The 22893-nt window shown below is 40.5% G+C and overlaps 2 protein-coding genes across 8 annotated transcripts in view; both read left to right on the plus strand.

Moving 5' to 3' along the window:
* The first annotated feature begins 6514 nt into the window (after positions 1-6514).
* Positions 6515-14621, plus strand: LOC111648029 (serine/threonine-protein phosphatase 6 catalytic subunit). The gene is made up of 7 exons (XM_023397779.2): positions 6515-7161; positions 9110-9205; positions 9308-9373; positions 9460-9601; positions 9687-9766; positions 10388-10597; positions 13715-14621. Exons 1-7 carry the CDS (start codon positions 7087-7089, stop codon positions 13961-13963), a joined length of 918 nt encoding a protein of 305 aa, XP_023253547.1. The 5' UTR covers positions 6515-7086; the 3' UTR covers positions 13964-14621.
* A 4393-nt stretch (positions 14622-19014) lies between these two features.
* The window catches only part of golga1 (golgin A1), a 32349-nt gene continuing 28470 nt past the window's right edge, over positions 19015-22893 (plus strand). For 4 of the 7 annotated variants that reach the window (XM_087171602.1, XM_087171606.1, XM_087171608.1 and 1 more), the window contains exons 1-2: positions 19015-19222; positions 20877-21169. In XM_087171602.1, coding sequence (XP_087027728.1) covers positions 21041-21169 — 129 coding nt within the window. In that variant the 5' untranslated portion in view covers positions 19015-19222; positions 20877-21040. Of the gene's footprint in view, positions 19285-20041; positions 20235-20876; positions 21170-22893 lie in introns of those variants that run through there. The other 3 variants (XM_087171603.1, XM_087171605.1, XM_087171604.1) reach the window with 3 other exon arrangements.

The raw sequence follows: 22893 nt of genomic DNA on the forward strand, positions 1-22893 counted from the left end.
TTGTACTGGCTATTTCCTGGGGAACAACAAGCTTTCCTCCTAAATCTACCTGCATTTCCCAATCACAAGCACCTTCTAAACTGCCTTGCCTTCTTGTTGTCTTACCAACTTTCTCTCCCTCTTGAACAAACTTGATTGCAACTTTCTTTGTTTTAGGTCCTCCTAAATTTGCCTGCCTCCGTAACTCTTCAATTCCTGCAGCTAAGCTTTTTAAAACCTGGTTATGTCGCCACGTATCAGGACGTAGCAGGACGAGCGCGTTCGCTACACTGTGTTCAGGGATAAGGGAAGTCTCGCGTGAACACGTTCAGAGAACGAGAACACACTCTTGAATTACTGTGTGTGTGTGTGGCGAACGATGTTGGTAAAATAAATGTTTGCTCTTTACAGGTAAGAAGGGAAAGTTAGAATTGTGTAATTGATGGGTGAATATGTTGTGTCGTAGTTTATGGTCCCGGTTGTGTTATATGTGGGATTGTTTATGAACGTTACTTGGTCAGTGAAAGTAATGTACCGAAAACGGCTAGCCGGTTGTTAGTACTGGTTGCTTAGTTACCGCAAGCGAGTGGGAGGATGGAGAGTAGAACTAGGAGCCGGTCTAAAGAGTCCGGACTGCTCGTGTCTAGTTCATAAATAAATACATAAATAACTTAAAATAGATACATGGTTGATTTGATTAATTTGACAATGTTTGGTAGACATGATTGGCTGACTGTGTATTTGAAAAACAAGTTGATATTGAATGTACATGATGAAAATGGTCTGGAATAGCGATACAACAGACGTGATTTATTGTTTGGATGTTAGTGCAGATGTTCATCATTTTTTTTTGTGTTCGAATATCAAACACGTTCAGAGAACGAGAACACACACTTGAGTGTGAAATTACTGTTTGTGTGTGTGTGGCGAACGATGTTGGTGAAATAAATGTTTGCTCTTTACAGAACAAAATAAAAGACTTCAAATTAAATGTGCAGTGGAGGGCAGCTTCACTCTGCACCACGCTACATTGGCTAAGGTTTCTGTCAACATTAACATCTTTGATTTTCTCTTTACTGTACCTCCAGACTCTACCTGGCTGCCACGTACTACAATGAAAATGCTGACCGACCACAAGCCCAAACAAAAGAAGGTGAACCACTGTTCAAGGTCCAATTTCCTAAGGTGTGTTATATTATTTTATTTTTCAACCAAAAACTGTTTTGTACACATTGTATTAAGTATTGCACGTATAATGTTATGACAGTTCCATCAACAACAAAATACAGTAAAGAAAATGTCAGGAGGTAGTTAGAAACAGACTTTCGGTCATTGTTTTGTAAAAAAACAACAAAAAGAAAAATGAAAACAGAATCTTACAGGGAATGTGGTGGACCTCATATTTGAAAAAGTCTTTGTTGACCTGGGACCATACACAGAAGCTGCTTTGGCCATCCCCATCCCAGAGGACCTCACTGCACAGTTCAAGCAGCCTGAGAAGGAGGAGGTCATATCCAGCTCTGTGTCCCGGTTCTATCACGGGCCAGTCTAAAACCCCCGTACTGGGGCCTGTGGCGTCAGGAAACTCAGCACTGATGCGTAGGACCACGCAGGCTGGAATGAGAACCCAGATTCTGTGACCAAGGAAGCCCCAGCACCAGATCACAAAGCTCCTATAGGCTAGATACCTGTACTGACTAAAACAACTGGACAGGGCATTTAGTCTTGCAAACATATATCTATGATGTGTCTCACAATTTTTTTTTTATGGATCCAGTGAATCCTACAGTTTTTTATTATCACTGATTATAAGGCCCTCATTTGATGTAAATAAATGCTTGATGCTTGATTGTTACTAAAGAAATGACTCCTCTGAATTCATATATTATATGCACACTATCTGCTGATAGAAGAACTTTACAAATCAAAGACCAGCTAAACTAATTTATTTGAGGGTGTGTTACTCCATTTGTGGTGTGTTATTACCATTGTAAAATTATGTGCACTGAAGTAAAACAACACTGCCTAACATCTTTTATTCAGATTGAAACTATGTTTTTACAAAGAAGCAAAACGTACTGATGTATTCCTCTCAACCGTAAAGGACCGTAGTCAGTGCGTGTTACAACCAGCTCATTAGGGGAAAGGGAAGTAACATAAAACCCACGATGTTAAGGGTAAAATAGGTTATTTATTAACCAAAGTAAACAGGGTAAACAAAAAGAGAGGCGGCACAAGAAAACAAAGCCAGCCAATAATGCAGTTAACACAAAAAAAACACGAGCAGCTAACAAAAGCAAAACAAAACATCAAAACACCAGATCTCAAACAAAGCTGCACTTGACTTTACGCTAACAAACCAAAAACCACACAACCTTAGCTCTTCACATTGTTCACTCGGCTCACATTAATTATCACAGTCACACAAGCGCAGGTAGACAGCGCGGAGGCGAGTCTGCGTACTGGCAACACAGATCGCCACGAACAACCGACTGACAGTGGTTTTATACTCGGGGTGGAGACGAGGGGCGGAGACGAGGGGCGGGACCAGCTCATCAAGGGAGATGGCTTGCAGCTGGAGCATCGAAGGTGCAGGGAAAAAGGCGGAACACTCCCAGGAAATCCCGGTGACGTCACGGGCATCCCCTCTCGCAGGGTCAGTCTGCAACAATAGGCGAACGAGACACAACACAACCACACACACAAATATACACAGGGACAGACAAAGGTTCCCCGAATACGGCCGCGGCCGTAACAGTGCGGTTCATGTTTCAGGCATTCTGGAGGGAGTACACATTGAGGCAGAGCGGCTCCAACCCAGGACGGTCTACCATACATGGTAAATCTTCCTCGATCTCCCATAGCCGTCTGGTAACCTACATTGAATTGCAAATGGTAAATGCTATGGTTTATTATAAATGTAATGTAATCAAAACAAATTACTGATTCGTTTGTCCAGTGAGAATGCTACCTGTGGTATCTCATAGCAGCAGATATTCTCAGCTTCTGTGGACATGGTTCCACAGTTTCCACAGGAGCACCTATCCAAAATATAGAGAAAAATGGAAACATTCACCAAAATATAAAGCTTATGAAATTCAAACACTGACAGACAGTGGAGCTAAGGTGGGTAAGAAGTAAGCTTGGCTACATATCAAGCGCATATAACATAGTTAATTTATAACATGTCACTTATTGCATATAATGTGGAGCTGTGTAGTAGAACAGTGTAGTGTAGAAAACTGCACAGTTTAGTCTTTGACCTGTTGCTGTCAGACATGTTTATGCTGATTTACAGCTGTCATTGTAATACACAAAATAAATTTACTACATAAAGGAATATGTCATGATGAGCACCTCTGCTCAAAACATGGAGAAAAATGATTTACTTGTTTACTTGTGATTACTTGTCAGCATCTATTAAAATATCTGACTAGTACTGACATTGAACACCTGTAGCAGTCCAAATACAACAAACATTTTCATAGACTGTAAAAGTATATCTAAGGAGGCATGACAGATAACTACATTACACTATTCACAATAGTGCTTATTTACCAAAAGGGCTGAAAAAGAGGGGTTTACAGTCCTGCTGAAATATAGGATCGGAGTGGATTTTTTAGCAAGAAGCTTCAAGGACATGTTTTGGGGACCTCTGAGACTTATTCAAACTTGTTGAAAAGGAGCATAATATGTCCCCTTTAAAATATTAAAAGTAAAAGTAGCATACTCACTGGAGGAAAATGGCTCTTGTGATATTATTACATATACAGTGATTAAAAAAAAAGTACAATATTTCCCGCTGAAATGTAGTGGAGTAAAAGTAGAAAGTAATATGAAAAAAATAAACTCAAGTAAAATACTTAAAGTACTTTGTACTTAAGTGCAGTACTGAGTAAATGTACTTTTTCTAAATGAATCCAGCTCAAATAGACTGAGCTGGTGAGATTTTTCAACCACAAATTACAAGTAACTTACTAAAAGCGAGTGTTATTAGCAATTTGATAAAAACTGTTTAAGTCAATTTACTATTTTTAATTAAATACCATGTCTGCATTTACAGTGCATCTCAAAATGTTATTTTTCTGTGAATAGCTGATTAAGATTTTTAGGCAAGCTTGATATGCAAATAAAATAATTATTTTTACAGTATTTTCTCCATAAAGATTTGTGTTTGTAGTGTACATTATTTAAAAATGTAAGTGTTGTGGTGTTGCAGAAGGGAACAATACGGGTGTAATGGCTATTTGTCCTCAATTCAATGATCAAAAATCTAAATATCAAAAACCCTCAAATAAGACAAAATCAAATCAAACAGCCACTGAGACACCTAGGGAATTAATTTACGCAGGGAAAAACAAAATCCATTGTCCAAGCAAAAATTAAGTTTCTTCGGTTTATTTCTCCATTGGCAAACAAACAAACAAAGAACAATGGCATTTGCTGCCTCTCTTGCCCTGGTAAAAAACCATAAACCCTCCCAGGTGCCTGGCTCACCTATACCTGCATACCCCAATATGTAGATTCACCTAGTGCGCCTCAGCTACCCAGTACCTTCAAAATAAAAGCATTAATAAGTACTCAAATAATAAGTACTTAATAAGTACTCAAATAATACTAAATGTTATTATTATGTTAGCAAACTAAAGGTGTATTCTTCAAAACTAAACAACAAAAAATAACTAAATAATTAGTAATTAAATATTAAAAAAATAACAAATAGATCCAACAACGGGCAAAAAAAAGCAAAAGACGAAAAGAAACGAATCTCAATGGAGAGGAAACAGTAGCCATTAGGAGTCCTAATCTAACAAATAGTTCTTAAGCATTGAATTGAACTATCCCAACTGTCCCTGCCTTCTTCTTCTCTTCCAGTTTAATGTCACACTAGGACGCTTGCAGGGTTAATATACTGCCCTCATCATTCCTGGAAGAATCACATCTCCAGTATCTATGACATCTATGATACCTTCAGTACCTATGGTACTGTGGAAAAACAAATACTGTCACATTTTCAGAATTTTGGTATCAACGTGATCAAAGTATTGGTTCTCGTGACATTCCTAGACCTCACATACTTAACCATGGCCCCACAAACCATGACTAAGCACACAAAAACACACACAACAAGGGTTATGAAACCATAGCCAAATCTCAGTCACGTACAGTAGCAGTAAGTGAGCATCATTTCAGGTCTCTTTTAAGCACTTCATGTGTTTCAAGCTATGTTGACAAATGTAGTGACAAACCTCTTTAGGGAGGGCTGTTGGAGAGACCATTGGTTCCTGGACTATAGTTGGAGCCATGAAGAGGCAGAAATGGAGAACCAGAGAGGAAAACAAAAGAGAGAGAGAGAGGGATGGAGAGAGTTATTTTAATATAGACTATAGCTGCGTTTCGACCTCATTCTTCAGGAACTAAAAGGCTCCTGTGGCCCATTGTTGTTATCTGAACATATTTGGATAGAACTTCTACAGAACAGACTCACAATATTTACTGTTTTACCTGGATGAGAAAATACATCAGTTGATATGAACCTTGTGAATTTTGAATTTTGTATAACTGTTCCTAACTGAATGGTAGGTTTTGGAAACATTGTAATTAAATCACATCTTATAGCCCTCTGTGTTAAGTCAGTGCTAGTACAATGGATAACTTGCTGAGAGTGGTTGATACCAAATCTCAATCTTTTTAACATAGCCCAATATTTCAAGTCATGCAAAACTGTGATGTGACATACTGTACTTTGTTGTAGCCATACTGGTTCTCATATACTAAGACATGGCCCCACAAACGATTACTAAGCTTCTGGTTTTCCAACAAAAACAAGTACTGTCACATTTTCAGAATTTTGGCATCGACTTGTGATCGAAGTATTGGTTCTTGTGAGATCCCTAGTCAAAGCTAAAATGTAGGATATCTAAAAATAATTGAAAAGTATAAGTGGCTGTTTGAACCTTTGATAGGTAGTCTGGATATGTATATAAAACGGCAGTCTGTAATTCAGTTGTGGACTTGTCAAAATGAATATTTCAGATGTCCGTAAACATCATTCTTCCTTGGACAAATTATGTCACTTTTCAGATATCCATGGTTCTATTTCTGAAATCTAGAATGATCACTCTTCATCAAAAATGCAGTTGCAGATATGTGAAATTGATCGCTCAATACACATTATTGGCAAAAGTGACATCATTGTTTGTCTTAGGAGGAATGGCTGTTATTGAATCCTCAGTAAGACTTCCTCAGTAACTTGGTAAAGAAAATATTATATAAAATATATCGTTATATGTAGTATAGTATCATATAATACAAAATACATCGTTTTGCCACTACACAGGCTAATCCACACTTAACACCAGTTGGTGGCGGTAATGCACCATTTCGTTGTTTGCCAACCGCCAATAAATGTCAAAGAAGAAGAACTTCCGGTTCCGTTCCCTTCCCGAAGTCGTTTTTTTTAGATGGCTGAAATAAAGGTTGTAGTTAACACAAACTCGGGACGTCTTCGTGTTTAATTCTACACCATAAAAATACTCCGATGAATACCGTAATCGTGATGTTCTTAAGGTTTTACGTGTCTTAAAAACGCGGTTGCTAACAAGGGCTAAATGAGACTACAGAAGTTGTCGGGAACGTTAAACGTCATCACGCCCAACACGAAACTTAATCTACTCATTGATCCACTTTTACAGCCTCGTTGTGTTTATATTCGCACTTTTACAAACGGTTACTAACGTTGTAAGAGGGACGGCTTTTGTACAAGTACTAAGTGCTCTAAATTAAATTACAAGTTGGAAGCTTAAAGATCGTGACGTTAAAGTCATGCGACCGTGGTGTAGTTCGTTTGGACCTAACATTAGCATTTCACTTACGGTTGTATTTAGGCTTAAAAAGCATAACGTGGTGTTCATTAGTGAATATTGTCTTGCTGAACAACAGTATCATAAACTCTTCTTTGTCACAGATTTCATTTTCTGCAATAATCCAAAAACCAGTGGAAAAATTCAAGTGTCGAGGTAACCAGGTGATGCTAATTTCCGTGTTGGCCTACAAAACTACTCATCGCTGCAGCACTCCATTGCGCATGACGATTCACTTGGTACAATGGCGCCTCTAGATCTGGATAAATATGCGGAGATTGCAAAACAGTGTAAATACCTTCCAGAAAATGACCTCAAGGTAAATGTGACCTTATAGAAATATTTTAAATTAAGACGTGATTAGCTTAAATTGGTAACCTTGGCTCACTGCTATTTTATGTTGTAACAGGGTAACTAGCTAACGTTAGCTTCAGGTAACGTTTGTTTCAGCTAGCTAGTCTGCTGCTTTCAACAACGTCAAAACCGTTAAATCAGTAGTTTAATTTATCGTAGCTCGATACAAGTCCAACTGTCGTATCTAATGCTAACGGAGCAGGGTCAGATGAGCTGCTGCTTTGGTGTGTCATTATCTGCCGGTATACATTAACTCATCCATCCTGGTGACCTGATGTTGTTGACTGTTGTGATGTTAGGTTGACAGCTGATTGTTACTGACTCCAAATGTATCAGGCGCATTTAACGCTAATCTCTGAGGAGACAGGCGCATGTTCATTAACAGTGACATTTAATTCTTGAAATCCAAAGACGGCTCATAAGGTTATGGGAATAAGGTACTGTCCTCACACACCGGAATAGTCTATTTTAATAGGTGAGCTATACAGTTAAGATGTGAGATTTAGAATAGAGTATAGAGAGTATAACAACAATAAAGGCACAGAGTAGATGTACCATATTTACTGTCATTGGCTTTTAACAAGGGACCATCTTGTAATGGGACCAGCCACAACAACATAATCAACAACTAACATCAATATGTACATGTTCTGACCCCTGAGTACTCATTAGTCATTACTATATTATTAGGTGATTATGCAGTATACGCAGCTACACACCAGTACTGTTTGTGACTGTATTGTTCACAGCTGTGATGTCACCATGGTGACACACACACACACAGACAGGCTGACCAACCGACCGACAGTAACAAATTTCGCCATGGTGACACACACAGACAGAGGAGGTGAAGATCACAGCAGCCCTGCTGTATACTGTATACTGTACAGTCATCTTGAAGGTCTCAGGCAGTCAGAGTCAGCATGAAACACTGACCAGTCACAATTTGCAACCAAATAAAATGATGAAATTAATAAAGTTCATCGTAATCTGTCTAATTGCTTTTATTTCCCCTAAAATAACAGGTCAGTGTATGAAAAGGCCACTGACTCCTACACTGCAGATAGATAGATACCTTTTCATTTATTTACCATTCACCCAACGTAATTGTGTACATCCTCATACTTATCAGTATTAACTGTTACACAGTTAATTATAAATCCATATGTAGGGAAGCACAGTGGCTCAGTTACTGTCAGTCAGTGGGTGGCTACCATTAGTTTTTAATTATCCATAATACCCATACCTTTTTCAAACATTATTTTCTGTGTATTCATGCCTCAGGCATGTCAAACCTCCTGACATATGTCCCCTAACACCCGCAGCATCTCCTTGGCCTGACTGTTATTGGTGTCATCTACCCAGTACAGTGTGGGCTGTCACAGTCATTGGTACCTGATAACATGTTGGGTCTTGGTACAGATGCTCAGTTTGGAGTGTTTAGGATGTCAGTGCCTGTCACAGTGACATGAACACCTAGTGGAAACCCTGCACTGACTTTGTTCTGTCTAACAGAATCTCATTATGTGAAGAAAAATACTGAGTGCTCTTGGTTATGTCATAGTGAGTCCTCAGGTGAATTAAAAGGTGCTCTTGAAGTTGAAGTAAAGACACAATGAAGCTGTGAACTTAACTTCAGGCACAGTCGCACAGAGCCAAGGATATAAGAAAATGCCTTTATTTAGTTAGGGCATAGAAGAGTAAAAATCCAGAACAAACATCCCAAATAAGGGAGTAAAACGCTGACCGATTCTGTCTAACAGAATCTCATTAGTGTTGGTGTCGGTGGATATTTATATTCCCATGATGTGAAATTATGTTTCAGAGTTCATGTTTCATGTAAAGTAATTGAATACTGTTGCTAAATGAACATTCATCACTTATGTCTGTGTATTAATCTTTCATCTGTACAGAGGTTATGTGACTACGTGTGTGATCTCCTGCTGGAGGAGTCCAACGTCCAGCCTGTCTCTACTCCTGTGACAGTATGTGGGGACATACATGGACAGGTAAAATAAACTGCAGGAAACTTTTTGTTTTAATTAATGTTGCTGTTAATATGACAGTGTACACAGTGTGTAGAATCTGATGTTTATCTATGTGTGTCTTAGTTCTATGATCTCTGTGAGCTCTTCCGGACCGGAGGACAGGTTCCAGACACAAATTACATCTTTATGGTTTGTATATTTAAATGAGTTTGTGTGAGTGGATTGGTGTGAATTACTGTGTGGCCCAGTGTTGGTAAAGTCTCTGTCCTCTGCAGGGGGACTTTGTTGACCGGGGATACTACAGTCTGGAGACGTTCACCTACCTGCTGGTGCTGAAAGCCAAATGGCCCGACCGCATCACACTTCTCCGTGGAAACCATGAGAGCAGACAGATCACACAAGTTTATGGCTTTTATGGTGATGATATGAGGATCATGATCAGAATTCATCACCACTGACACACGTTCAGTCAAAAATAAGTGAGGGCTTTTTTGTCTTACAGATGAGTGCCAGACCAAGTATGGGAATGCAAATGCGTGGCGTTACTGCACCAAAGTGTTCGACATGTTAACAGTTGCAGCTGTAAGTATTGAAGTACTAAACCTAACTGAATTCAAATGATGGCTCTGCCTGTGTAGATATATCTGTGTAAACATGAGAAGTTAATTTCTGTTGAGTTTTCATCTATCTATAACCTTCTGTAATCCCACTGGCCCCTTCCTCAGAATCCAAACAGGCCACAACATGTCTGACCTCAAAAATGTATCATTTCACATACGAAATATAATAAATATAATATATGTATATATATATTACAAGTTTACTGAACCTCTCAGCTGAAAACCACTGATCTGCTTCCCAGATTAATTTTGACACAGTGTCACTCACCTGATGAACCTAGACCTTCAAACTGAGTACAGTTTGATTGTTTATAGTGTCTGTCTCTGACCTCATCATTGGTCTACTGTGATCCAGCAGACAGATGTGAGTTTAAAGCCACAGTATGTTGTCAATGTGCTGTCATTAAACCCAGCAGCTGACACTTCTTGAAGGAACTGCTTCATAGAAGTAGTCAGTTGGTTTTTGTATGGCACCCCATATTTTTAAGTTTTTACAGTAGTTGTCGCTGAGAGGATGATGTTAGTCCTGAACCCAGTAGGTTTGGTGACGTGTATAACGTCCTCACACTTGTGTTTTTGTCAGCTGATGGACGAGCAGATCCTGTGTGTCCACGGAGGCCTCTCCCCAGACATTAAGACCCTGGATCAGATTCGAACCATCGAGCGGAACCAGGAGATTCCCCACAAAGGAGCATTTTGTGACCTGGTGTGGTCAGACCCTGAAGACGTGGACACCTGGGCCATCAGTCCCAGAGGAGCTGGATGGCTTTTTGGTGCAAAGGTCACAAATGAGGTAGGTCACTTTTTTTTATGGAGTTCAGCTTAACAATGCTTTTAGTGACTGCAGTGAGTAAACGTGTTCATGGAGGTTAACTGATCATCATCATCATCATCACCACAAAAGTAGTTTTGAAAAAATTATGAAGTAAGAAAAATACAAGGCACATGTTTATTTTACATCCTGCAGTAACACTGGTTCAGCCAGTGTAAATAATTAGATCGTTGTCTGATGAGCTTCAGTATTATAAGGAGGCCTGGAGGGTAGAGTCTGGAGCTTGAGGTGCACATTTAAACACAAGGATGGAAGAGATGGCGTGAGGTGATGAATTGATGGAAGACTGGATGATGATGATGCTCAGTGTTTCCTCTACATTCATTTAGCAGTGGCGGGCCGCCACGCCTTCAAATTTCTTTTCTTTCTTTTTTTTTTTTTTTTAATTGTCGCAAATGCACCACCGCCACATCTCTCCACCTTCACAGCCTGTGTGATGATGAGCGCAACAGCGGGGGGAGGGGAGGAGAGGGAAGGGAGGGAGTTAATTACTCGCAAGAGCGCGGCCTTGAAAGTGACGTCACGTTAGGCACCAGGTGAGAGTCAGAGAAGTGAAGTCGTGAGGAATAAGGCAGCGAATTACCGGAGAAAAGGTAGACTTATTAGCCAATTCAGTGACGCTAACTTGAAAAAACTAATTGATAACATTAAGCTAATATCTACACGTCATTATGTATTAACTGCTGACTGCATTTTCAGATGAGCTTGTTCAGATACTTCTCTAAGAAGAGAAAGACAACAGATGAGGAAGACGCTAGTCAGGTAGCATCATAAGCCTTTTACTGACTCGTAGATGATGATGGTTAGGTAAAAAATAGTATTTTAATGTTCACACTTGTAATCAGATGTGATGTGAGTGTAAACTATATAACGCTGTTAGCGTTACGTTACTCACACTTTTAATGTAATCTTATTAGACAAGTAACATTAGACAGGGAGGAGTTGTTAAACAAAGTGGAGGAGAGCAGAGCAGAGAGCTGGGTGAAGGTGCAGGGGAGAGAGATGAGCCTGGGTGCAAACTTTGCCACTGACTCTAGAAGTGCATCTGGCATATCACTGTAGCACGACAGTCATGCACGAGCACATGAAGAGGAAACAACCAGGCGCAGCAAGTCAAGATGGCAGCAAAACTTAATTGCAATAAAATTATCGAAAATAATCGTTAGATTAGTCGAATAATCGAAAAAATAATCGCTAGATTAATCATTTAAAGAATAATCGTTTGGGACAGCCCTAATTTGTTGAGAACAAAATGACGTAACAGCGATCAATGGAAACCAAAATCATCAATCCATTTAGGGCTAGGGTTAGGGTTAACCCTAATCCTGACCTAACCCTTAACAATCACACAGAAAATCAAAGTGAAAAATTAAAAATCACATGCTGATCCAACCTGCGTGAATCTCATTATGGCAACTCATAATGTGGCTCAGTAGTGTGTATGGCGTTTGGTGTCCTGGGAGATCTCCTACCAGGCATTGGATCAGGGCATCAGTGAGCTCCTGGACAGACTGTGGCAGAACTTGGCGGCGTCGGATGCACTGATACATAACGTCCCATAGGTGCTCAATTGGATTTAGGTCAGGGGAACACACATGTTGTTATGCTGCAGCCTTTATGTTGAAAAAGTGTATCGGTCTGAATACATTCTGACTGTACTGTAGTGAACTGACTCACCATTAAATTAAAGTAATAAATGAAGTATATTAATTAAGTATATAAAGTATTAAATGAAATGTTGTAATTGTTTTAAATCCATTAGTTGTGAATAGACCCAGATGCTTGGTGGTGAATGTTTTCAATGAGTATTTTCTGTTTTCCTGCTGATACGTTGTGTGATGTGCAGAATGTAAAGTTTCCTTAAATCCTTCAACAGTGGAGCTATCTGTACTCAGTGTGTCTCAGAACTGATCCTGGGTCAGTAGTTCAAGGATAACTGCTACTGATGGTTACTGACAGACTGCTGAGTCAGTGGCTCTGACATGATTCAAGGCAGCACAAGATTAAGATAAAGACAGACATGATGAAGATAAACACACTGTATAAACAGCATATCCAAAGTCAGCCCATCTCCTTCTCTGAGAGACAAAGGTTCAGAGTTTGAATCCTCAGGTGTCCTAGTCCTAGTTAGCAGGAAAGTGTGTGATCAGGTTGAGCTTCTCTCTTCCAAAGTTTTAATGTCTCAAATCTGGTGGAGCACTGGTCTGTCCCTATGAGCGAAGCGTCTGTGTATAACAGGCTTGTTATGAGAGTTTGCAAAAGCTACAATGATGTTTACAGTTTTAAACAGTGAGTTGTGCTTTAGGGAAACCTCTAGTGATCCAGATCTGGCTTTGGACACCTTAGAAAATACTGTTTCCCTGTCAGACAGAGGAAGCAGGTAGAACACAGGCATCCATGGTGACAGTGAAGAAAAACTCCAGACAGACCAGAAGTGTTTGGACTTCTCTCTGTTGTAAATATGGCTGCATATCAAGTGATGTAAGCAGTCCTATAATGTACAAATAAAAATGATCAGCGTTTGTTACTGACAATCCAGTATGTTGTTGTTCACTATCAGCGGCAGTCAGAGCAACAGCCATTTTGTTTTCAGGTTGTCCGTCTATCTCATTCTCATGAACAAAATATCTCAGTAAGGAAGTTCTTCAAATTTTGTACAAACATTCACTTGGACTAAAGGATGAACTGATCAGATTTTGGTGGTGAAAGGTGAAAGGTCAAGGTATGTGTGACCCCACAAAACACTTTTTAGCCATAACTCAACACTTTACACAGAAATTATGACAAAATTTCACACCAATGGTTAATATTTAATATGACTGAATAAAAGGATGTAACCTGAAACTAGTCTGAGTGGTGGAGGAAGCAACCACAGAGGTGATTCTAATTTTAAATTTGGAAAAAAAAAATTGTAAAATTTCATTTTTGATCAATGCCTGATGTACACACTGACTTCCTCCTATACCTCCATCATGACTGATGTCACCTTGTACATACAGAACCTCTGGTAGGTGATCTGTGTTCACTTTTGTTGTTTTTTGTTTTTCAAACACATTTTTCTTTCGTTTCTATCTGCAGTTTGTTCACATCAACAACCTGAAGCTGATCTGCCGGGCACATCAACTCGTCCACGAAGGATACAAGTTCATGTTTGACGAGAAGCTGGTCACGGTGTGGTCGGCTCCTAATTACTGCTATCGCTGTGGTAACATTGCCTCCATCATGGTCTTCAAAGACGCCAACACGAGAGAGCCGAAGCTCTTCAGAGCAGTGCCTGACTCCGAGAGAGTCATCCCACCCCGAACTACGACACCTTACTTCCTGTGACCACATTAAAACTGACACAACAGTGCACAGACACTGACTGGGACAGGGGCATCAGCATGTGTAAACGCATATGAATGTTGTATAGTGCATTTAGAGTATTTACAGTGCATCTCCTGTTGCCAGCTGTTATTCCCAGTATGTGCATATGATGCCATTATTATTCTGAAGCTTGAATCACACTGAGACATGGCAGCCAAGTGAGTTAGCTCAGTAGCTTTGCTGTGCTGTTTAAGTGTCTGAGAGGAAGAATGAACAGTGCACAACTGACACCTGTAAAATGTTCATATTTATAAACTTCAATTTTACTTTGCAATAAAAAGTCACTGAGCTAGTTGCAGGTGCAGTGTTAAACACAACATATCATTTATTTTGTTATGGTAATGTATTAAAGCTGGATGTAAGATAATCAAGAACTGCACAAAAGCAACAACTGCATCTATTCTGTCACATTTCAATGGCGTTATACAGTTTGTGTTATTATGTGATCTTATAAATAAACAGAGAGTTGATGTGTAAAAAATTAAATATACCTGTATGTTAGAGGGTTGTGACACCTGTTAAAAGAAATCTCTAATTTTCAGATTTTGAATCAGCACTTGTAATTATTATTATTTTTCTGTGTCACCATGTTTTTAAATAAAGAAATCCAAAAATTGTAGAGTCCGACATCAGTACCATCAATACCACGCTTCATTCTGCCAACGATGATTGGACTGTCAGGATAGTTATTGTTTTTATTGTTAAGGAGGAAATACACATCTGCATTCATCTCACACTTAAAGAACAACAGGAGCATTAATGTATGTAAAAATAATAATTTATAGTTTGGAATGGGGGGGGTGAAGGTGGTAATCCACTGAGGGCTATAAAAAACAAACAGTAGGACCTTAAAATCTATTCTAAAACAAACTGGGAGCCAATGGAGAGAGGCCAGGAGAGGGTTAATGTGATCCCTCCCCCTGGAACCAATCAGAAGTCAAGCTGAAGTGTTCTGGACCAGTTGCAGCAAGACAAGGATGACTACGCGGAGTTAAAGTGGTAATCTCAGTGTCACCACAATAAAAGCCCTTTTTGAAGGAAAGAAGCATTTGTTTAAGCCATGCGAGTATTTTGCGGATTTACGGTCATGAACTTATCACACAAAGCCAGACCCTCCCCCAGTCTTATTAATGTTTTCCTTTTGACATTAACAAACAAGCAAACTTAAGCAAACTTAACAAAGATGTAAGATTACAGGCTGCTGATCATATGATATTTAACTCCTGGGGCTTTGTTTGTATTTTCACATAAAATCCTGTGAATTTCATGGATATGTAACCTCAAACAGGATAGATTGTTACGTTCAGTGTGGTCAATGGACCTAGTTCAAAACAGTTGAAAAAACAGTTCAAAAAGGCTTTTTGAAAAGTTGTGAAGGTCAGAGGGTCAGGACAGTGGGGCAGAAGCTGAGCTGAGACAGACAGTGGAGGGGAGGTCTGGTTCTTCAGCTGGCAGGACAGACGAGGATCTGAGCAAGGCTGAGAGACACAGTCAGACAAGGGAACAGGATTAATCAAACAACATGAGAGAACACTACAGATCGTTAGTGTTAGTGCTGAATGACACGTGCATGGATGGGTTGGCAGGAAAAGGAACCGGACCACCACCCCAGGCAGGCACACACACACACACACACACAAAAGATAACCTGACCACAATGCTAAAATGGTTGAAAAAGCAGTTCATAATTATTTAAGTGCAGTGCTTTGAAAAATTAGATGCCAAAATGATGATTTTGTATAGGATAATTATCAAAAGGTGGAGATGGTTTGTGTGTCCTTCAATACATATGTGTACATATGTGTGTACAAAAACGGGATCTTAACAAAAATGTCCTCACAATCATAGAAAGACATGAACACACACATACACAGGGCTGATTTGCCTTATAGATGCTGTCATACTTGAGAGTAATAACGGTAAGAGTTAATGAGTCTAATTAGCCAATAAGAATCAGCTTTATCCATTTCTCGCCAGATACTGCATTAGTACTGTGTGTGTGTGTGTGTGTGTGTGTGTCTCTCTCTCTATACCATTCAAATTCTGTAAATCTCTGTGCTTAGGTTGACACTTTTTATGAAACGGCACACATTTGTCTACTACTGAGGAAGTCATGATGTGTGAAGACTGAAATATGTGGCTAGAAGGACGAGTTACCCAGAATTTTTTCCTACTAGACTTCTAGAGCTTCTCCCACTCTAGCAATTGTTGGGACTCAAGTGGTGGAGACCACATGCTCTTCATTCTGACAATAGAACTCACTTCCCCACAGTTCCTCACTGTTCCCACCTGGGGACGACCCTCCCCAGGGACCTCACTGACCAGTCAGTGTTGGTCGGTGTGTGTCAGTGTGTCTCCAAACAAAACCAGATCTCCTTTGTTCTTTCTCTTCTTGGCTTTCTCAGGAGCAGCAGCTCCTCTCCCCTCTTCAAGGTGCAACAATGCCACCCAGGTACCTGAGACAACAGCTCTCTTGCAGGCCTTCTCACAGCGGACTGCAACACTCTTCTTCTCAACAGCAGCAACCTGCTTAGGATTTACAGGGAGTGAACCAAGTTCTCTTCAGAATCAGCAGCTACAACACAAGGTCCGCCAACTGATTTTCCAAGCAACAGGAGCCACAGCAGAGTTCTAGGGCTTCAGGGAACAGCTAACTCTGTGAGAATAACAAAAGGAGAGCGGAAGCCACACAGCCAGACAGGACTTTACTCCACTGTCTTGTGCCGATCATGGGCCGCTCATGCTCCTGATAGGAGTTACCGTTTTTCCACAGATAGCTATTATCTCATTGTTGATATTATTATTATTATTATTAATAATAATAATAATAATAATAATAATAATAATAATAACAGTTGCTTATAAATAAACAATGATAATTAGATTAGTCCACTTCCTTTGGCTGAGGTGTTCTACAGCCTGATGGCAGTGGGAACAAAGGATCTCCTGAACCTCTCTTTTCTGCAGTGCGGTGAGATGAGACGTTTGCCGCACCTTTAGCTGCTTTTCTGTCGTGCCAGAATGTTGTGGAGAGGAAGGTTGGTATTGTCCAAGATGTCTTAGATTAGATTAGATTAGATTAACTTTATTAATCCCACAACTGGGAAATTCATTCCATTTTACATTGCATGCGTCTCTCCACAACAGTCCTGAGTGAGTCCAGACTCCTGCCAAGCACAGACCCAGACTTTTTGACCAGCTTGTCCAGTCTCCTTATGTTCATGTCGGACATGCTGCTGCCCCAGCAGACTGCAGCATAAGAAAAGTACACTGGCCACCACTGACTGATAAAACATCTGCAGCATTTCACTGCAGATATCAAATAACCTGAGCCTCCTGAGGAAGGGAGCCGGCTCTGCCCGTTCCGGTAGATGGCATCCGTGTTCAGGGACCAGTCCAGTTTACTGTCCAGGTGCACACCTAGGTATTTATAAGTGTGCACCACCTCAATGTCCCTCCCTCGAATGTTGACTGGCTGAAGGGTGGGCCTAGACCTCCGAAACTCCATGACCATCTCCTTAGTCTTGGATGTGTTCAGAAGGAGGCAGTTCTTGTCGCTTCATTCACTGAAGGCCATCGTCAGATCCCTGTACTCTTCCTCCTTCCTGTTCCTGATACACACCACAATAGCTGTGTCATCCGAGTGTTTCTGGATGTGGCAGGACTCAGAATTGTATTTAAAGTCCGCCTGTATACAGGGTGAACAGGAACAGAGCCAGAACAGTCCCCTGTGGAGCCCCAGTGCTGCTCATCACTGTCCCTGAGACACACAAACCTGCACAAACCTGAGCTTCTCCCTGTCTCCATCCCTGAAGGCCTCCTTTTTCTGGTTGAGGAGAGTCTTGATGTTACTGGTGATCCAGGGTTTGTTGTTGGAAAGCAGTGTACAGTTCTTGCTGGTATTACAGAAGTTAATGTAGTCCGTGGTACATTCAACCATTCTATCAAGGTCAGAGTCCTTGCTTTTATCATTTTCCTGTGACTCCGACAGGACATTCCAAAATCTGTGCACTCAAAACAGTCTTTTAGACACTCACTGGCCTCCGGGGTCCAGTTCCTGAATGAGCAGGTGGTTCCAGTCTGCCTCAGTACACAGGGCTTTTAGGAAGGCCAGATTATGATCTGATTTGCCAAGTGGTGGTAGAGCTGAAGCAGTGTAGGCCTCCTTAACATTTGCATACAACAGATCCAGTTTCTTATTTTCCCTTGTGGGACAGTTAACATACTAAGTGAAACCAGTTAGGTGAGAGGTGAGAATGACATTGTTAAAATCCCCCAATATTGCAATGAATGCATCAGGGTGCTGGGTCTGTACTCTCACAACAGTCTTGTGAATGATGTCACACGCGACTGCAGGCTCTGCTCGTGGTTGAATGTAAACAACAATGGCGACAATGTGTGAGAACTCCCTCTGTACATAGTATGGTCTAAGACCAACTGCCAACAGTTCTATATGCCAACAGCAGATCTTCTCCTTCACTGTGATGTGACCGGGGTTGCACCATCTATTGTTCACAAGCAGAACCAGTCGCCCACTTTTAAACAGTAGAAAAAAATTGAATGCAAGCAGGAAAGCCCTGAACAAACTGAACGTTCTGATATATGAACGATCTTTGTAGCACAAAGTATGAAGGAGTAGTTAGCTGCCACGGAAGAAAAAGAATTATAAGAAAGATTTGAATAACAATAGCTGATGCTGAGGCATTCACACTAATAAAGAGAAACATTTTGTTAAGTATGCAGAATGATAATATATGCCTTCAATGCATTGCAGGCACATAATACGTAATAACCTAATAAAACTAATAAGATCAACACTGATCTTCTGTGTATAAGACACATTTTAACTCTGGGTAAGAGATAAATGTACAGTCACACGCAAATAAAGAGCTGTAGGCCTGAGGCTACTGCTGCTGTTCATCTTCTCGCCTATAGGCAGCACATGTCGCAAGCTGTATCTCTCCACCTCTACTCATGGTTCAAGTCTACTCTCAGGCCAATGAGTAGAGGCACAGCCGTGACGTTGGCTGTCATCTGTGTTGGGGTGATTACGTGTAGCTCAGCAGCTAGCAGCAGCTAGCTTGTCAGACGGGACAACAGCAGCGGGTTAACGTCGACAGAGACAAGGTTAGCTGTTTTTGAGTGTGAAGAGAGAAATGGAGCGAATGGCTATTGAGCAGCCGGAAACGACACCGACGGATATTATTCAAAGCTAATATGGTAAGAGAAAGACGACTTCAGAGAACGAGGAAGCTAACGACAGCTAACAGCACCCAGCGGCGGTAACGTAACTCTCATTGTTATGGCTAGAAGAGTTAGCTGGCTAGCTGTCTGTTAAAAACAGTCCTACAATGTAATTGTACATTTAGTAATGCGGGTAACACGGAGAAGACACCGTGGAGCCGGTACTTTCACTTACTATTCACACGTTAGCCGGAAGACTGAGTTAACATTCGGAACTCACTGTAGCTCAGCCATGGAAAAACATTTAGTTTCCAAGTCGGAAGAATCTTTTTTTAAAATCTACGATAATTTTGAATGAATTGTATAATTACTCCAGTGTCAGATGTTATGAACTCTACAATAACTCCAATGTTTAAAGGACTGAAAATGAGCATTCAGAAGTTTTCCATCTGCCTGGTGTAACAATATGATCAGCAATCTTTACTACAGTTGTTGAATGTATTTTGTCTCTGAAGACAGTGTGACAAACACTGAGTGTTTTTCCAGTTAAATACCTAAATACCTAGAATCTAGCAAATAACAGCTAGATCCATTGCTGGAAGTGATCTACAGAGTAGAGAGACAAAACAAACACAACCAAAACATCTGGCTGTCATTGATATGTCAAAGTAGGCTGCCTGATATGCTGTATGATGATAGATAGATAGATAGATAGATAGATAGATACTTTATTTATCCCCTAGGGGAAATTCACGTGTCACGTGTTAGCTCATTGTTGATAATAATAATAATAATAATAATAAAAGTTGACAATAAATAAACAATAATAATTTTAGTCCACTTCCTTTGGCTTAGGTGTTGTATAGGCTTATGTCAGTGGGAACAAAGGATCTCCTGAACCTCTCTGTTCTGAAGTGCATTGAGATGAGAGGTTTGCTGCACCTGTATCTGCTTCTCTGTCCTGCCAGAATGTTGTGGAGAGGGTGGTTGGCATTGTCCAAGATGGCCTCCATCTTACATTGCATGCGTCTCTCCACAACAGTCCTGAGTGAGTCCATACTCCTGCCAAGCACAGACCCAGCCTTTTTTACCAGCTTGTTCAGTCTCTTTGTGTTCATGTCGGACATGCTGCTGCCCCAGCAGACTGCTGCATAAAAAAAGTACACTGGCCACCACTGACTGATAAAACATGTGCAGCATTTCACTGCAGATGTGAAATGACCTGAGCCGGCTCTGCCCCTTCCAGTAAATGGCATCCGTGTTCAGGGAACAGTCCAGTTTACTGTCCAGGTGCACACCTAGGTATTTATAAGTGTACACCACCTCAATGTCCTTCCCACGAATGTTGACTGGCTGAAGGGTAGGCCTGGACCTCCGAAACTCCATGACCATCTCCTTGGTCTTGGGTTAGGGTTTCCTCCTCCTGCCCGTTCATGATACCTGCCACGATAGCTGTGTCATCCAAGTATTTCTGGATGTCGCAGGACTCAGAGTTGTATTTAAAGTCCGCTGTATACAGGTTGAACAGGAACGGAGCCAGAACAGTCCCCTGTGGAGCCCCAGTGCTGCTCATCACTGATAATAATGGATGCAAAAAGAGTGTGTTTTGATATTGTTGTTGGGCTCATTACACCAATGTGACATTGTTGTAAATCTTGCCACATTAACAAGTATCTCTTTCTTTTTCTAGATGTAGCAGAATGAGATTTCCAGTACAAATTTCTGTTGAGTGGTTCTGCATCAGAATGTGTTTCAGCTCTTGGAACAAAGAGCCATAATCTCTACATCACATGAAGTCACTTACTCTTAACAGCCTGGAAACTGCACTGAAAAAGAGATACTGAAAGGGCAGACATGTTTGCCAAGTTGAAGAAGAAGATTGCAGAGGAGGCAGCAACAGCACCACGGAGTGGTGTCCGTATACCACGCACCATCAGTAAGGAATCCATCACCTCGGTGGGGGCGGACTCAGGGGATGACTTTGTAAGTACTCTGTGAAATCAACAACCGTACCTAGCCTGGTTTATTGTGATTTTCTAGATGGTTTGTTATATTTTATAATCAGCCATTTTTTGGATGTTGTGTTTCCTTTTAAGATTTTTTTGCAGAGTGTAAAACACTGACAACCCCTGGTCTCTGCCACAGGGCTTTGACAGTGTTTAATATTATTATCATTATTATTATAAATTTTCCTTATAGAGTGCTTTCCAGGATACTTCCACAAAAGAAGAAAAAAGTCCTAAGTTAGAGAACGCACACACAAGGGGAGATGAAGTAGCAGTGGCCAAGTATTTGTTGGTCAGCTTAGTTAAAACAGTTCAGTATTTAACTGATGAATATTAATCTAACATTTTGTAATAGTTAGACTTGTTCCTGACTTGTTCTTGCTGGATCATTATCATCAACCTGCATAACATCCTTGTAGTGCATCGCTAAACCAAAGTGTAGTTTTAAACCAGTGTGATAATAGATGTACCAAATGATAATAGAGTAAATAGTTAGACTGTGCTCTTCTTCTCTTATGTTAAGATCAGTCCACTGCTAGCTGTCAGACCATTAGGATTGTGTTACCTTAAGTGAACATTAAATAATGTTTCCATAAATTTTAAAGGGAGAGTCCAGTGGTTTAGTATTGCTCTTCCACAAAGTTGTGATTAAATGATTAATGGATTAGTTGATTGACAGAAAAATAATAAGCAACTATTTTGATAAATTTGATCCAATAATCATTTGTCATTTATGGTGATTCTTAGTTTTATATGATAGTAAATTAAATACCTAACAGATGCTTTGATGACATTTCTCAGGCTTTAGGAAACTGATATTTGATAAATGACTGTTAAATGTTGCCATATTTAATGTAACAGGTGTTTAAATGTATTGAGCTCTCAGACATAAAGTATTTGATGCGACCTCAGAACATATTTGTGAACGCAAAGCACCTTACGTTCTTGTAGATGCCATGTTTGTCAGTCTTGTGGGGTGGATCTGTGATATTTGGGCCAGTTGTCTGAACGTTAGAGATTCTCTGGCAGCTCCAGCTGAAGCTGATGGCCGTGGTCCAGCTACATTAGTAATCCCCTCTGTGGCTGGATAAGAGCCTTTTACTGCACCTTTCCCCTGTTATCGAGCCCCAGGGACAATCTCATCCTGCAGCATCACTGCCAAATGTATAGATGTTGGTATTAAAGGAGCTACATGTAAGTTTTGCTATTGTTACATAGCTAAGGTTAGCGCTAAAAGCTGTTTACATACCAGTCTAGAAGAAACATTGTGAAAGCATCACACTTTATTCCTTTACTTGCCAACAGCTATGTCCATTTTGCCCCTATTATTATCCCTTCTTTTCTTCTACTGAAGCTAGCATGCTAACCAGCTAGCCCTGGTCCAGTTGCCTTGTCTCGTCACTTTCTGATACTGGGTCACTGTAGCTGCTCAGAGGACAAGTTATAACCTCCACCTCTCTGCAAATTGAGCAAAGATTTAAGATAGCACGTATTATGAATAGGCCCCGACCACTTTAATCAATCAATATGGCACATCTCCATAACATGTGTACCAATTTTGGTGAAAATCTGTTCACCAGATTTTGAGGTACTATTATTGGTGCCCCCTACAGTTCTGGCTCTAAATGCTTTGGAAGGCCAGCTCCCTGTCCTGACCCAAAGATATGGAATATGGAATGAGTGAGAAACACGAAACTTACT

This window comes from Seriola lalandi, unplaced genomic scaffold (assembly GCF_002814215.2).
Source record: "Seriola lalandi dorsalis isolate HSWRI2012SDOR001 ecotype SW California unplaced genomic scaffold, Sedor1 jcf7180002054883, whole genome shotgun sequence".
Taxonomy (NCBI): domain Eukaryota; kingdom Metazoa; phylum Chordata; class Actinopteri; order Carangiformes; family Carangidae; genus Seriola; species Seriola lalandi.

What these genes read in the sequence shown, in the direction of transcription:
- LOC111648029 (XM_023397779.2), top strand. Translation starts at nt 7,087, where the DNA reads ATGGCGCCTCTAGATCTGGATAAATATGCGGAGATTGCAAAACAGTGT. An exon ending in ACAAGTTTATGGCTTTTATG is followed by an intron (nt 9,602 to 9,686) that starts GTGATGATATGA and finishes TTTGTCTTACAG; the next exon opens with ATGAGTGCCAGACCAAGTAT. An exon ending in ACATGTTAACAGTTGCAGCT is followed by an intron (nt 9,767 to 10,387) that starts GTAAGTATTGAA and finishes TGTTTTTGTCAG; the next exon opens with CTGATGGACGAGCAGATCCT.